This window comes from Hibiscus syriacus, unplaced genomic scaffold, assembly GCF_006381635.1.
Source record: "Hibiscus syriacus cultivar Baekdansim isolate YM2019G1 unplaced genomic scaffold, ASM638163v2 tig00109957_pilon, whole genome shotgun sequence".
NCBI classification, from domain to species: domain Eukaryota; kingdom Viridiplantae; phylum Streptophyta; class Magnoliopsida; order Malvales; family Malvaceae; genus Hibiscus; species Hibiscus syriacus.
Window position 1 is genome coordinate 159,479 of NW_024062539.1, and position 17,303 is coordinate 176,781.

General features: G+C 35.5%; 1 protein-coding gene across 2 annotated transcripts; it reads right to left on the minus strand.

Annotated features, from left to right (window-relative positions):
• Positions 1-13,741: 13,741 nt before the first annotated feature.
• On the minus strand, positions 13,742-16,432 carry LOC120211069 (protein RETICULATA, chloroplastic-like). Of its 2 annotated transcripts, XM_039209689.1 has the most exons (8): positions 16,362-16,432; positions 15,673-16,255; positions 15,456-15,554; positions 14,768-14,988; positions 14,581-14,650; positions 14,426-14,505; positions 14,156-14,220; positions 13,742-14,033 (listed from the first exon to the last, which is right to left on the minus strand). In XM_039209689.1, the coding sequence occupies exons 2-8, from the start codon at positions 16,219-16,221 to the stop codon at positions 13,840-13,842; spliced, it is 1,278 nt and encodes a 425-aa protein (XP_039065620.1). In that variant the 5' UTR covers positions 16,222-16,255; positions 16,362-16,432; the 3' UTR covers positions 13,742-13,839. The 2 variants fall into 2 exon arrangements, with proteins under 2 accessions (XP_039065620.1, XP_039065621.1); XM_039209690.1 differs by lacking the exon at positions 16,362-16,432 and having other exon boundaries at positions 15,673-16,265.
• Positions 16,433-17,303: the final 871 nt, after the last annotated feature.

Here is a 17,303-nt window from a genome sequence, read left to right on the forward strand (position 1 = left end):
GTGTCTAATGAAAGGAGCTCTTAAAGTGTTTATAAAGAGTGTGTTTGTCTATTATTCTTCAAGTGGCAGATTAACTTGTACAGTCACGTCTCTCCATCTTTGAGCATACTATCTGAAGCTCTCATTGGATATATTTTCCATACTTTGCAGCATAATTCGATTGGGCCTCACATCATTCACGTGCTTATATTGCTCAAGAAATTTTTTGGCCAAATATTTCCACGACCTGATATGAACCCTGCTCAGCTAATTGTACCATTCATTTTCCTGTAGAATATTGTGATGTGGGCAGAGGGGCATCTCGTGCCATTGAACTTCTCAAAGTTAGGAACTTTGAATTTCAGAGGCAGCACCAAGTTATGAACTAGACTCAACTCTTTGGCATCGATTCTATACACACTAGTATATTCCTTCATAGCCCTTATTTTCTCCTCTAGCTATTTTCACTTCTCTTCTAGCTGTTTGTTTTGCTCCAACTGGCTTTTTCATCAAAATATGGGACTTGGTGATACTAATATTATTTCTGGTGTTGAGCTAGCTCCAGGATATAAGTTCACTGAGGCACCAACTAGTTTAATGTACACCTTCCTTGTATGAATAGGAGTTTCTTGGAGCATCTGAGATTGAATCGAGGTGAACCCAGTTGGGTAGAGTGGTCCCTCAGTCACAATTTCAGGCACTGAGCCTTTTCCATGCTCGGGATTCCTCCCTTCAAGTAGACTAGCAAACTTAGCATGCATTTCTCTATGGGCTTTAAGCATATCTTCTTGAATCTTTTTCAAGTTTTCTTGTATATCTTGCTGAGTTTTCTCAATCTTGGCAATTTTGGCATCTATTGTCTTTTTCTTGGTATTGTACAAATGCTTGGAAGTTCCCAATATTCTATCATATAATCTTCTTTATTAATTTTGATGTTTTATTAATGAATATGAAAAATATGACTATTAATGAATAGAATGTAATGCGAAAGGTAAAATGCAATGTGAAAAATAAAATGCAGATGCAAAATGCAAGGTGTTGATTCTGGAACGATTCCTTAGAACAACCTTTTATATTAGAAACGAAGTTCGATTATAAGGCTTAAACATATCACAAATAGATCTGGGCTATCTCCCCTAATTGTTGTATGTGCCCAAGTAACTCTAGAATCCGCTGAGCTTCTTCAAATTCAGGTTCCATTCATTCACTTACAGTAGCAACTTCATGTGCTAAGTCGACCGAGTACTGAGCCACTCCTTGAGCATGTTCGAGGTAGCTTGCGACGAGTTTATCCCTTTGCTTATCTCTCCACTGAGCATGTTCCCAACGATAGTTCCACTGTATAGCTCATTCATAAGGAATTATCAGAATTTCATTTACCTTTCTCTGAAAATCTTGGACCTTATTCTTAAGTTCATTCACGTGTTTCCTTAGGCTTTCGACCTCCCCACAAATCGAGTTGCCTTCTCGGCTTCACTATCGTCGTAATGCTGTCTCTAAACTCAAGACCTTTCCTTTCAATTTCTCATTTTGGATTCGACTCTCTTGCAGTTGTTGCTCTAATGGACTCTTTTCATTTGAAAGTATCTTCACAATCTCAGAACACCTGCATTGTCTTCTACCACTTTTTGGACCCTTTGTTCCATATTACTAGCCTTCTATATGGACATCGATCACGGATCAACACCATGAAATGAATAGTGCAATGCAAAAATGAAAAAAAATAAAACTGAAAAAGAAAATTAGTCAGTAATCATAAAGAAACCAATCGGGAATAATATAGTTTGTTAATAAAACCTACCCTCACATGTTGACTATCCAATCATGCTTTAGTAGATCCTACCCAAACGTGATTTCTACCCCTATGATTTGTTTAACATAAAAATCCTAACCTCATGCCATCTATTTTGCATGCTTATTCAGAAAAAATAAACCTAACCACATGATCTCTAGTTCTCATACATTTATTTGAAAGAAAAATTATACTATAAAAAAATAAAAGAATCAAAAGAGATTTTCCTTGTGTACTCTCCTCACGGGATTCTCAAGGTTTAGGTTAGGCTCTACCTAGTTTCGGGCTCTAGGTTCACTATATGTTGAGTTTGGCTCTAAAGTAAAAGGTTTTCGAATTGTCATTGTCGGTGTCCCTTTGGGCTGCCAGACCCTCAATCCTGGCCCATCACAGGCTTTTAGATCGAGTTCAATTTCAGGGGACACACCTCCTTATGTTCATACAGAGGTGAAAACCATCACGAAGATCATAAGGTGTAAGCCCTAGGAGCGATCCACTAACCCATACGGAGGTGAAAACTACACGAGGGGGTAGTTTCTCACTCCTACTTAAATTAGATGGAGTGGGGTTTTAGCTCATGTTATGATAATCAAGTGCACAGTGTATGAGGCAAAGGAAAATATATATACAACCACAAATACACAAAACTCATTTCTCAATTCCCTATGAGACACATTTAATCTAAAAACATTAACAAACAAATCAGTCCAACTATTTAGTGGTTAATCAAATCGTAAACAAAAATTTATTTACACCAAACAAGGGATCCAAAACTAAATTAGAACGAACTTGTGATTTTCATTACAAAGATAATTAATTAATTGACTAACGGTCTAACTCTCTAAAAAAAGTCCCTAGTGGAGTTGTCAAGCTGTCGAAACGATTTCTTAAAAACAAATTTAATTATTAATTAAGTGTGATTTAAAAATCTCATTTCGATTAATTTGGGATTTCCTTTTAAAAATCAAAATAAAAAATGGCTCGAGAAGTCGCCACCAATCTTTGATTAGGGTCTGATTGGCCACCCAAAATGTTTTCATTTTAATAAAATTTAATTTAAATTTTATTTAAACAAATTTAAGGTCTACATACCAAAAATTGAGTTAGGGAGTCGATTACGTGTGGAGAATAATTACACCCCCCACATTCCCCTAAATCGGTACCTAGTCGATTAATTTGTTGTCTTTGCAATGAATCTTACATGTTAGAATTTAATCTAATTTAAGACACATTTTTAAACACATTCCTTGAATTTTAGGACGGAAAATGACAATATTTAATTATTTTCCGTCGAGAAGAAAATGCCTCTCATGCCTTAAAGCAGTTATTTCTTAATCCAACCAAAATAAGGAAAGATTACTATTTCATTCGAAAGTTCATTAATAATTCAAGTTTCAAATGCATGAATAATGATAAAAATAAGAGAAAATAACCTCAGTGACCAAAAATGCCTTATAATATACGATTTTAACCAACTTTTTTTGGATTTGCCAAAATGACCAACTAAATCGCAATGCGATCGATAATTCGCAACGCGATCTCTGGTATCACAAATCAGTTTCCAGATTCACAAAGCGATTCTGACTATCGCATTGTGATTTCCCAAATTCGCGTTGCGATTTTCCTAATTCGCAATGCGAATATGTAAATCGTAATGCGAATACGTAAATCGCAATGCGATTACGTAAATCACAATGTGAATTAGGAAAATCGCAATGCGATTACGTAAATCGCAATGCGAATTAGGAAAATCGCCGCAATGCGATTACGTAAATCGCAATGCGAATTAGGAAAATCGCAATGCGATTACGTAAATCGCAATGCGAATTAGGAAAATCGTAATGTGATTACGTAAATCGCATTGCGATTTACGTAATCGCATTGCGATTTACGTAATCGCTTTTCGATTTTCCTAATTCGCAATGCGATTTACGTAATCGCATTGCGATTTTCCTAATTCGCATTGCGATTTACGTAATCGCATTGCAATTTTCATAATTCGCATTGCGATTTACGTAATCGCATTGCTATTTTGCTAATTCGCATTGCGATTTACGTAATCGCATTGCGATTTTCCTAATTCGCACTTTGATTTACGTAATCGCATTGCAATTTAGTAAATCGCAACGAGATTCTGACTATCGCAATACTGAATTTCAAATTCGCAACTCGATTTCTCAATTCGCAACAGGTTTTAATTTCGCAACACAAATGTTTTGGGTTTATAAATACGCAGCAGCAGCAACTCATAACCTAAATCCCTAAATCGCAACTCATTCCATCTCCATCTATCACTCTCTCCGGTGACATCCGTTCTTATATCCAACGACATCCTTCCCCATCCGGCAACAGGTTGTAGTTTCGCAGCTCGTTTGTTTAGTAAATTAATTTACAATAATGAAATTATCGTTTGCCCAACTGCCGGCTTATTGTCACAATTTAAAGCTGAAAAATCCTGGGTCGGTAACTCATATCAAAACAGATAGAGATGGACGCTTTGAGTTGCTGTTTATCACCATTGGTGCTGCGGTTAGTAAATCAATATAATTTTGTTGACTCATTTTTGTTAGTTACATGCATTTCACATTTAAATGATTATATTTCTTGTGTATATGATTTTGTAGATTCGTTCGTTTATTAATTGCATGCGCCCAGTTATTATAGTTGACGGAGCACATTTAAAAGGTCGATACCTTGGAGTAAACTTATTAGCAGTAGCCATGGATGCTAACAATGGGATACTGCCAATAGCTTACGGGGTTGGAAAATCTGAAACCTCTGATTCATGGACATGGTTTATGGGGCATCTTAGGGATTGCATAGGTCCTATTAGCAATCTGACAATCATATCCGATAGGGCAAACTCAATTGACAACGCTGTTAGAAGGTGTTTCCCAGATGCTTTTCATGGACTTTGTGGTGTTCATTTGTATAGAAATCTAAAATCAAGGTCTGCTGGTATAAAAAATCACAAATTGAAATACTGGAAGGCTGTAAAAGCTTATCGGGAAGTGGATTTTAATAAGAATATAAAGTGTTTAAGACGTGTTTTGCCTCAGTGTGCTCAAACACTAGAAGATGTCGGGTTTGAAAGATGGTCAAGAGTACATCAACTTGGAGCAAGATATGGTTTCATGACGTCTAATAGTGCAGAATCAATCAACGCTCTAAGTCGTCATTCCCGGAAATTACCCATTACTATGTTAATGGAGTTTTTTTGTGCCTCTATTCAACAGTGGTACTACAAGAAAAGAAACCATGCAGGTATTATTTCTTTAAATTCGTAACTTATCATATATTTTACTAAGTATTATTTATTTAAATTTACAGGAACATTGGAACATCGTGTTACACCATGGATAGAAAAAAAGATAACGAAACGTGTTGTGAAGTCAACGTCATGGAGAGTTGAACCATGTTCAAACACTTTGTTTGAAGTACTGGATAATAACTTAAATGGGCTTGTCGATCTAAATGCAAAGATTTGTAGTTGTATGAAATGGCAAACATCTGGTTATCCGTGTGGCCATGTTATAAAAGTTTCTCTTCATATAAACCAAGATGATTCAACCGCATACGCTATGGATTGCTACACTACAGAAGTATATCGATAGACTTATGGCGAGATTGTCTACCCTATTCCACATCCTTCTGAGTGGGACATACCAGATGACTTACAAACCAAGATGACTTACAAAAAGTCACGATCGTATACCGTCTAAGGGTGAAGAGAATAAGAGATCGACATGTAGTCGGTGCAAGGAAAGTGGTCATACAAGGTTGACATGTGGATCACCAGTGCCATCACAATCATCTTTTCCTCTACCAAAATATGGATCCTCATCAAAATCCAAAGCTCATATGGTGTCAAGAAAAAGGCAATCAAAATCGCAATCATCTTTAAAATCCCAATCACAACCGTCTTCACCTTTTAGGACTGTTAACTTAGGTGATTTTTAAATGCAAACGTTGTATTATGTGGATTTTATGTGTGAACTTTTAACATTTTCAGTTAGGCATGTATTAGTAACTTGAGTTTGAAAATTGCTATGATCTGTTCAGTTGTTATCACTTATTAGGCATTCATTTGACTATCGCAACACGGAAATGACGTTCGCAATCATCTTAATGTCTATCGCAACGCGAAAATGACTATCGCAATGCGAAATGAAAATCGCAACGAGAGAATCGCAATGCGAAATGAAAATCGCAACGAGAGAATCACAATGCGAAATGAAAATCGCAACGAGGGAATTGCAAAGCGAAATGAAAATCGCAACGCGAATTTAGTTTCGCGTTGCGATTTTGTCGTTGCGATTTTCATTTCGCATTGCGATAGTCATTTTTACTTTCAACATAATGCATATTGAAATCAACAAAATCAACCATTACATTTCAATCAATTAAACAAGCACAAATAAGAATTATGTTCACATCAATTAAACAAATCAACTTTTACAAATCATCTTTTACAAATCAATTAAACAATCAAAAAATAAGCAATAATTCTTATTTCCTCATATACTATTGAATCAACTTTTGCAGCCATACATCATTTTCACGCAGCTCACTTCTGAGATTAACCTGCAGAAACCAAACATTTGCTCAAACAACACTTTCTACACATCTTAAACCTACAAACAGCAAATTATTGAATTCTAGGTACTTAACCAAACATTTTCAAACCACAAGCCTATAAACTTATCAATTGGTTATGGACATTTTTATAATGCGGATGCAGGTAGGCAGCGTCTCGTATATATCGATCTAGCCATATAATGCCAAAACCACAAGCCTACTGCAGCTCTATCTCTATCGTTAGGAGGTAGATACTTTATACTTGCTGTGATCAAACGCTCCAACGCCAAGCATACGAGAGGACCACAATCCCCTCTGGGTCCTTTCGTTTGTTGTGGTACGGTCTCGTCTCTGATAACTGTAATATTGAGCTTCTTTGGCTTCTTGTTTCCAGAACGAGTCCAATAATTTATCGCATCCAAGAATTTAGCCAAATGAGAGCTCCATCCCTTAATAATATCACTTAAATCAGCCAATGATATGTAATTTATCATGTTGTCATATACTATTGCCTTAAGGGATGGGAGCTGAAGCTCGACGAGAAGCCAATGTTTACGTTCCAAAACAGGGATAAACACTTGCAATCATAAGTAATAATTCATTCATTTGCGCACTTATTTATGAATACCTTTAAACTCAATCTAAAATAAATACTAACCTTATCGACCTCCCACCATGCAGGATAAAGTTTAGCTTGTCCATTGCCCAACGCAAATGATTCATCTCGTTGATTCTTCAAGTGAACGACATTAAAAGACGACGGCATAATTGTATATCATGTATTTCTTTTATTTTCCTTAAGTTTCCTAATTATTAGAAGACGTGACACCCACGCATCGATATGCTGTTTTACAAAAAAAGACATATATTAGTAACTTACATAAATTTAAAAAAAAATAATCAAATTGAAATATAAGAAAAATATAAGACTTACCCCTCCATCGAAATAGCCATTGTCTTCGACCCCTAATAATACGCCCCACCAAGACCGATCAAGCAACAAATAGATATCATCGTTGAGCTTGCATATGTCAGTGAAACACCCCTGGCTCCGCTCATGTAGATAAAAATCAACTACGGTCTTAGCCCAAAGGGTGTTATCCAGAATTGTGTCCGGTAGTTGTCTCCTCTCCACTTCAGATACCGGTATGGTGCTGGCCGGTAACTCATACGAGAGCCAACTTGAATCCATCATGTTCGGCACGTCAAAGAGTTTCTCAAGAATCCTACATATGACGCCATGTGAATCGGGCTCTTGAATGGTGAGAGGGACCTCTTCAACGATGACAGTGGCCTCTTGAACGGTGGGAGGGGACTCTCGAGGAATGATAGGGGCCTCTTCAACGATAGGAGTGGCCTCTTGAGGGATGACAGGCGAGTCGGGCTTCTTCTTGCGGTGTCTTCGCACTATTGGGGTGTACGGAGACTTAATAGCACGTGCACGCCGTCTGATGCGTGAACTCTGTCGTGCAAAAAAAACCCGACATAAAGCATCCACCTTATCGGGCCGCTAAATAATTAAATACAAATATCAGTAAATAAACATACATGATATTTAAACAATGAAAACAAAGACAAATATGTTTCAAACTTGCATTGAATTCACCCAAGTCATTATTCTATCATAGTTCACAAAATGCATCAGATAACAAAGGCAAATATGTTTCAAACTTGCAACACTGTCAACTTAGTATTTGTCTTTGTTTATTGGTTGAAGTAATGCAATTCATTCAAGTTTCAATTTGCAGAAGAAGAATAGTTTCTGGAACTTAAAATCGCAACGTGAAAAATGACTATCGCAACGCGAAATGAAAATCGCAACGCAAAACGAAAATCGCAATGATAGAATCACAACGCGAAACCAAAAATCGCAACGCGATTATAGTTTCGCGTTGCGATTTTTGGTTTCGCGTTGCGATTTTCATTCTCTCGTTGCGATTTTCATTTCAACCAAAAGACAAAACAGTGTTACTAAAATATAGTTTCAAGAATAAACTATTTCTTCTTCTTCTGCAAATTGAAACTTGAATGGATTGCATTACTTCAACCAAAAGACAAAACAAAGACTAACTTCAGAGTATTAAAGAATACACAGTTTAGCAGAATTGGCAGCAAACGAACAAATTTACTTTCAACCAAAAGACAAAACAAAGACAAATACTAACTTCACAGTGTTAAAGAATACACAGTTTAGCAGAATTGGTAGCAGTCGAACAAATTTACTTTCAACCAAAAGACAAAACAAAGACAAATACTAACTTCACAGTGTTAAAGAATACACAGTTTAGCAGAATTGGCAGTAATCGAATAAATTTACTTCAACCAAAAGACAAAACAAAAGACAAATACTAACTTCACAGTGTTAATAAACAGTTTAGCAGTATTGGCAGCAACCGAATAAATTTACTAAGCAATCTAAGTGAAATGGTTAATCTAAGTGAAATTACGAGTAAATTTATCATCAAGTTAAATATGGAAAATCTTAAACTTACCTCGTTGCGTAGAGTATGAACCTCATTCTGCAACGATACTACCATCTCACGTAGAGCGGCAACCTCACCACGTAAAGTAGACACCTCCACACGCCATGCACCATCGTTATCACGTAGAGTACCGATCTCCTCACGCAAGGCATTGACCTCATCACGTAACTCCCTTGACTCATCTCGTGGAGGTGGAGGAGGAGAACAGGGAGATAGAAGTCGTGGCATCTTTGCCGGTCGCCTATCATGAGGTGATGGTGGAGAAGAGGCTCGATGATGTGACGGGATAGGTGATGGCTCTCGTTGTAGAGGTGTATAGTCAGGTCGATCAGGTGATGGCTCTGGGTGAGGTGATGGCTCTCGAATTTGAGGAAGTGGAGGCTGCTCATCATTCGTGCCATCAAGAAAACGCTGACTAGCTTGCCACCAATCAGTGGCAAGCTCAGCCTCCGTGGGTGTCAGTCTCATTAATGGAGTGTTGGCTTCCTAAAAATATAAAAACTCAAACAAAGTTAAACTTCTACTATTAATAACTTGTTTATATATGATAGTATTTGTGTTAACTTACATTATTTATTGTCGCATATGGTATTAAGTCTTCCCAATCCAACAGACGTTTCCTCTTCCAGGAAATAGCCCTAGGAATATCATTTGAGGTTTTTAATGCATATGTCTGCATGCTTGGGAAAGCCTCGAATATCCAAATCTACAAACAATATAATAACAAACATTAGTAATTGTTAAATAATTAATTATAATTTTGAAAACATTATATAAGAAATTCTTACCTTAAAGGCCCAAACAAAGCCTGACAAAGTGTATTTCGACCCATCGCCACGCAAACGTTTGCGGTAATCAAAGGGAGACGACAACTTAGTCCAGGTAGCTTTCCATATATATGAACCCCACGGAAACAGATTCCATGCATTTAGGTCCTCTACCAATAATATTAGCTCCTGAGGAATAGGTTGTCTGGCCTCTCTGCCTAAAAAGCTGGCATACAAAAGTAGTAGAAGGCATACTCGGACAACATCGACGTCATTCATCCGAGTAAAACCATCTTTCTTATTATACAATTTCTTCAGGTCGTCGACGTGTAAGTTCGGCTTCTCTATTGACTCATCAGGAAAAACCCTGGATAACCATGATGGGCGGGTGATATGACGAGTGTACCGGCCTACATCATCGTGTCTGAATCGTAGACCAGTGATTAAGCAGAACTCCTTCCGCCCAAAACAAGTATACGCCGGTGGAAAATGAAACCATATCTCTTCCTCACCACGTTGTATACTGTCGGGTAGATCGCTAGTCATGGTCTGAAGCCACAAATGGGTCAAATTAGCATCTCCACCCGAATGTTGTACTCTCAGCCATGGCCCGAAGCAGGTTTCCTCAAACAATTTTCTTTGTGCAGGTGAAAGCTTCGAAGCAATTGTAGTGGCTAGGCTAACTTTATTCCTTAATGTCAATGAAGCCGAAAAAAATTTCTACAAAAACAATAAACATTACAAGTTAGATATACCAAAAACTACACTGTGAAGATATACCAAAAACAATAAACATAAATAGTAGTTTATTCTTGAAACTAAAATTTGCAACACTGTTTTGTCTTTTGGTTGAATTGAAAATCGCAACGAGAGAATGAAAATCGCAACGCGGAAATGACTATCGCAACGAGAGAATCGTAACGCGAAATGAAAATCGCAACGCGAAATGAAAATGGCAACGAGAGAATCGCAACGCGAAACCAAAATCGCAATAGTCATTTCCGCGTTGCGATTTTCATTCTCGAAACTATTCTTCTTCTGCATTACTTCAACCAAAAGATAAAACAAAGACAAATACTAACTTCACAGGGTTAAAGACTAAACAGTTTAGCAGTATTGGCAGCAATCGAATGAATTTAATAAGAAATCTAAGTGAAATGGTTAATCTATTATTGAAATTACCAGTAAACTTATCATCAATTTCAATATGAAAAACCTAAAATAATGCAAAAATTTCAAAATAAAAATAATTAAAAAAACTAACCCTCGGAGGTTGATTTTCCATTTCTGAATGATTGTGAGGGATTTCTGACCGTGAATGGTTGTGAGGGATTTCGCCGGCGATGGGGACGGAAATCTTCGGAGATGGGGATTTTAGGTTTGAGGTTATGAGGTTATGAGTTGCGATTTTAGGTTTGAGGTTATGAGATAGAGATGGGACTGAGTGTTGTGATTTTAGGTTTGAGGTTATGAGTTGCGATTACTGTGGACGGTTCAGTTTCCGATATATTAAGAAATTCGTGTTTGGAATTTGAAAAAAAAAATATGCGTTAATACGAATGGCGCTATGTAAATCGCATTGCGATAGTCAGATTCGCATTGCGATTTTCGTATTCGCATTGCGATTTTCCTAATTCGCAATGCGAATACGTAAATCGCAATGCAATTACGTAAATCGCAATGCGAATTATGAAAATCGCAACGCGAATACGTAAATCGCAACGCGAATACGTAAATCGCAACGCGAATTAGGAAAATCGCAACGCGAATTTGGGAAATCGCAATGCGATAGTCAGAATCGTGTTGCGAATCTGGAAACTGATTTGCGATACCGGAGATCGCGTTGCAAATTATCGATCGCATTGCGATTTAGTTGGTCATTTTGGCAAATCCAAAAAAAGTTGGTTAAAATCGTATATTATAAGGCATATTTGGTCACTGAGGTTATTTTCTCTAAAAATAAAGATAACTAAACACGAATTACCAATCCTTTTATAAAGAAGAAGGATGTTCGATTATTTAAAGATATCGAGATCGAACCTTTTATAAGTTCTAACGATCTTTTCTCGATAAATTTAAATAGACGAACATTTTTTTCTCTTGTTCCCAAATTTTACGTGTCGTTAATTTTTAGGGTTTCACTTAATAGGATACACTTTCATTTTAAAATCATCGGAAATAACTTTCTTACACCTTAAGACAATCACTTCACAACAACCTTAAAATGAAAGGGTATTACTCTTAGTCTAATTATTTGAATTGAGTCGGGCTATGTTTATGAGGGTATCGTGTATATTATGTAAAAATGACATCATACTACCAAAATTACGTTAAAACATACATAAAGAAATTACCATACATAATAAAATATTCACATAAAAATATTTATTTAGCAATATTTACCAAATACAAATCATACCTAGAGGATAACATATGACATAAAATAATATATATATATCAATCGAATCATGCTTATATAAATATATAGATGCAGTATGAAATGTAACTTATAATATTATATACGAGCAATGTTTACAAATTAATATATATAAACTACATTGTGTATATACATATTATAAGGTGAAGACACACAACACAAAAATTACATTTGCTATATATATAATACCATATACATAATACAATAATATGGCTAATATTAAATGAACAGAAACAGTAAAGCAACAAAAGCTAAATTCAAATTTTAACCAAACATATATACGAAAAGGGACTAAATCACACGATTTTGATAAAAAGAATATGAAATAGTTGTTAGATTTAATATTGATTCACACGGTTTTGATAAAATCATGAGATTGTGATTTTCATGTTTTCAAAGAGGAAAATAGCTTGAATAGCTAGGATCGGATTGAATGTTTTAATGATTTTATTTTAATTACATTTTAATGTTTTAAAGTATTTTATGACATTTTATGTTTTATCTTTCCTTAGTTGTGTTACTGTCTAACTAAACTTTACTTAACGCATGATAATTTTCATGCGTAGGTTTGGATAGAGAAAAGAACGTGAAATGAGGAGCCTCTTGAGCATCTTTTAAGAAAATCATACCTAATATCAATATCATTAAGACATCTTATATTTGACTTATTAGTGGCATGTATATTATATCTGTCTATTTGCTTTATCAAATTTATTTAGAATGATATGTAATAGTAAACTAGGACAATTTTATTTTGGCCAACTTTAATCATATCTGAAAGTATGAATGAATTATATATATTACATTTTAAATAGTTTTAAAATTAAACGGTGTTTAGGCAGTTTTATATAGTTTATGAAACAAAACTAAATTATCTAATTGCAGCCTAAAATAAGTTTTGATTTAAAGGACAAATTATTATTTTATTATATTACACGATTTAATTGAATAGTATTAAAATGTTATATTAAAGTTTATAAAGAAACAAGTTTTCAAGGTTTTATGTACAAAGAAGCTATGAAATGTTATTTTGATATCTTTATTGTAACAAAGAAATATTAAATCTATTTAAAATGTAATATATTTTAACGATTGTTAACGTCCGGACACCTAAATTGTAACAAAGAAAACATTAGACACCTAAAATTATAACGAAAAAAACATTAGACACCTAAAATGACAACAAAGAAAACTTTAGGTATCAAGATGAATAAAAGAAATAGAATATAGTTTAGACACTTATTTTAGTATTAAACCTTCAATTTATCTACGCTCAAGACTGCAGATGTTCCTGGAGAAATTTAGACATCCTGATCTAAGAAAAATGTTAGATATCCAATTTTTTATTAACCAAATACGAATCATAATTTTAATTATCCAAATTTTAAAAAAAAATCGCAAAAATTTGGATAGAATAGTATCTAGTATACGAAAATAGACACCCCTACTTATATCTAAGTAGGATTTTAGCTTCTAAGGTTTAATTGAGTGCATGAAGGAATCTTGACTGTGATAGCATGTACATCACACCCAATCTACCATAAAATTACCAGAAGAAATAAGTGGGAACCGTCGCAATTGTTCCTGCATGACCAATCTTATGGGATTTGAATTTTGAAGCAAGCATCTGTGTTAGCAGCCACAAAAGCCAACTAGCCTTTGTTTTTTCAACCTCTTAAGCAATAATCCATCTAAATTCAAAAGATTTGTGGCTCAAACATTGATGTTTAACATCCGTTACCATATCCCAAATGGTTGAGAAGGGATCTTTATAACTAAATATATGTAAAAAGGTGTTTCAGTTTATTGCACTCCACTCCATTTTGCCCAATCTACGAACTGCATCCCACCATAAATGTTGTTGGCGAATCGCACTCCGACTGTGAAAGCCATTGCAGCCGGTGGAAACTGCTTAGCCAAAGGTGAGGCCTCCACCAACCTTTCCAATCCGTTGACGATCTGATAACGGGTATTCGAGGAAACTGCAAGAAAAACACCTGAAAATAGGAGATGGACCGAATCAGTACATGCATAGTAAGGAAGCAAAATGATCCGAGTTAAAGGAAATCTCCATGCCAACCAATAAACATTCCTCATGTTAGTGATAGATCATACGTACCCCAGAGAGCTGCACTCTTCAGAAGAGGTGGCACAGGTATGTCCTCTTCCGACTTCTTCATGCTCCTGAGGGATCAAAAGAAACCACGATTTGTTTAATTAAACAAAGAAACTCGATTTGTTTAATGAAGAAAATATCATATCAGCATATTTAGACAATTAGACTTCGTTTTAATCATTAAGATAATCGTAAGATCTCTGTCAAAAGATAAAAGTAAAATAAAATGAACAAGTAGAATTCAGGAACTGAGAGAAATAAGGATGCATATACCTCTTGGCAGTCATTATCAAATTTGCGATTCCTTGGCCTATGATGCCGCATGCAAATCCAACTGATCCATAAAGGACTCCCTGAAATTTTTTATCTTAATATCTTTCGAATGAAGTTAGCAAGTATAACTTTATTTCCATACAGATAAATTTTACCTTGTAAAAATATGTACCGATTCTCTGGTTTACCGTAAATCGACAACCAGGTCTTTCCGCTTCAAACACACTGTACAAGATTATAAAGGAAGAGAATAATGAAGAAACTTTTTATACCTTCAAAGCTGCAAATAACACAAGTAAATGACACAATATCGAAGTAATTTCTATTGCATGTTATGATAACCTGCTAGGGAGAGCTCCATAAGCACGTTGCACACGTCCAAGGAACCCTTTCGATATAGATGGTTGCCCGATACGTACATATGGAGCCAACATTCCAACTAGTGCAACATTCACCACCACTCCAACCAAAAGATCAGCAAGATACAACTCGAATTCCGCCCAGAAATCCTTGCCCCTCTTTTGAACTTCCGCAAGGGTGGCACAGCAAGAATCAATGACTATCTGCATTAGAATATAGCAATGGTGGTAATCAATTTACAAGAATCTTGGTAATGCAAACCCCATATTAGAGGTATTCGTATACTTCAGATTTTAAAAGATATAAGCTTTTGCTTCCAACAGAGCATCGAAGACACTAATAATAGGAAGGCAAAAACAATTTCAACCCTTTCATATGAAAATTGGCAACGCAAACCCCACAGTAAAGGTCTGCTCGAAAACTTTTGCTTTAGTGATTATAAAGATCTTAAGCTCTGCTTCCAAGGAGCCTGTAATAACCTCATAAACCATTTCTTTAACTTTCAGCTGATCTCATCTTTGGCATTTCAACATGAAATGGAGAACCAAATTATCATTTCCCAATCCAAACAGGTAATATGAAAGTCATCATACGAATATGTGGCAAGCAGTATTCTATTCAGTGTAATTGGTCATAACAATGAAGGCATAAATATGATCATCGAACAAACCTCAGTTCCGATCTTGAAAAGAAACGATGGGTCGGCCAACATCCGGTTCCGAAGCATTCCCCATGACCTCATTGCAAATCCCAGAGGCCAACTTGATCCCTGCAAGAAAATAAGCATCGAATACACTTCAATCACAAGATTTACTCAAACTTTTCTAACACATACTAGATTTTTTCCCACAAAAATCAGCAAACTTCAACTATTACTAATTCATTACCTGCAAATCCAAATATCGGAGCAGCAGCAATTTACGAATCCCATCACTTTTTGCTGCCTCTATCATGTCTGAAGGAAGAGTAGCTCCTCTAGCATTTGACTCCTTCATAACTTCCTCAAATTTCATTATTGGCCCAAACTCATCCTCTTCTGGATCACCCTTTTCACCATTACCGCCAGCGCCACCGCCGGCTCCTCCTCCGCCACCTCCATTATTGAACTTACCATTTCCATCATTCCCATCAAAAAATCCCCCACTGTTTCCTTCATCGATCTTAGCTTCTTCATCACTTCCCAAAATCGTAACTTCTTCTGTCCTAACACTACTCTCACTACTTTCCTTAGTTACTATACTGGTTGCCACACCAGATTGAGGCTCCACCTCAGGTCGTTGAGACAAGCTTAAAGTTACTGGCTTTCGTTTCTTCTTCACTGAGATAACAAATCTTCTACTACTATTTCTAACAAAGCTCAAATCTTGAGCCCATAACTTCTGTAAAACGACATCGTTCTTGACATTCACCAAATGTGACAACCCAGAACCCGACATTCTTTTTTCTTTTGTTGTCGACAAATAGTACGAACTGCAAAAAAGCTGCAACATGAGAACTCCAAAGACAATTAGCTTATAGTATAAAAGAGACAGATTTAACAAATGAAGAGATAGCAGATTTCTAAGAAGAAACAAACCCTTTGTTACGAATACTTTGGAGGCGGGAACGCGGCGGGGCTTAGTAAGAGTTAGGGACGCTAAGTTTTTGATTCCCCCTAGTTGAGTTGAAGAACCAAAGGGACCAAGGATTTGTACGCTAGGTGGGATGTTGAGGCACGTGTGTCTAGGGTTTTGGTAACTTAGCACGTGTGCGGGAAGTTCTTGCAAGCTTCAAAGTTGGACAAAGGTCAAGCTTTCAACATTTTATCACATAGCTGGTCAAGATAGCTTAATCCGCTTTCGACTTGGAGAAAATTGAAATTACATTTTAAAATGACTTGGAGAAAATTGAAATTACATTTTAAAATGATAAATAATACTATTATTTACCATTGAGTGTTTTAGTCATAACATTTACTTTACCCAGATAATAATTAATTATAAGATTATAATCTTTTAGATGATAGATCTAATATTTAACAGAAGTTAATTTTTTTCTGAGTAAGAATATATTTGAGATTTTTATAATTAGTGAATATATGACATCTATGTATATATACAAATAATGTCTCTAGATTTTCAAATAAAATATGATCACAACAAACACGAACCAACTTATCTTAGTGGTTAAAGGAATCCTTGTTGTTCCTAGAAGTCATGGGTTCGAACATCAGCGACTGTAATAGAGTGATTGAACGTCATTATCAAATTATTGAAAGTATTTAAAACAAATATTGCTTTGTAATCACCTTAGCTTAATAAAAAAATATTCACCTAATTTGAATCGATTTAAAATTGGGATATTTTTCAAAATAAACTTAAATTGATAAGAAAAATTATTCTTTGTCAAATAAAAAGATGGCATGTTTTTTCAAAGAAGTTGGATAAATGAAGCAAATATCACAAAAAAAATGTTTTTGATGAATTTTTTATAATAATCAACTAATCCAAAAAAGTTTTGAAATTTACCAATATTTTTT

Excerpts from the sequence above, each read along its gene's own strand:
- LOC120211069 (XM_039209689.1), bottom strand. The coding sequence starts at position 16,221 with ATGTCGGGTTCTGGGTTGTCACATTTGGTGAATGTCAAGAACGATGTC. Across the intron at positions 14,989-15,455 it reads TTTTCAAGATCGGAACTGAG|ATAGTCATTGATTCTTGCTG; the intron begins GTTTGTTCGATG and ends ATTCTAATGCAG. Across the intron at positions 14,221-14,425 it reads TTGATAATGACTGCCAAGAG|GAGCATGAAGAAGTCGGAAG; the intron begins GTATATGCATCC and ends TTGATCCCTCAG.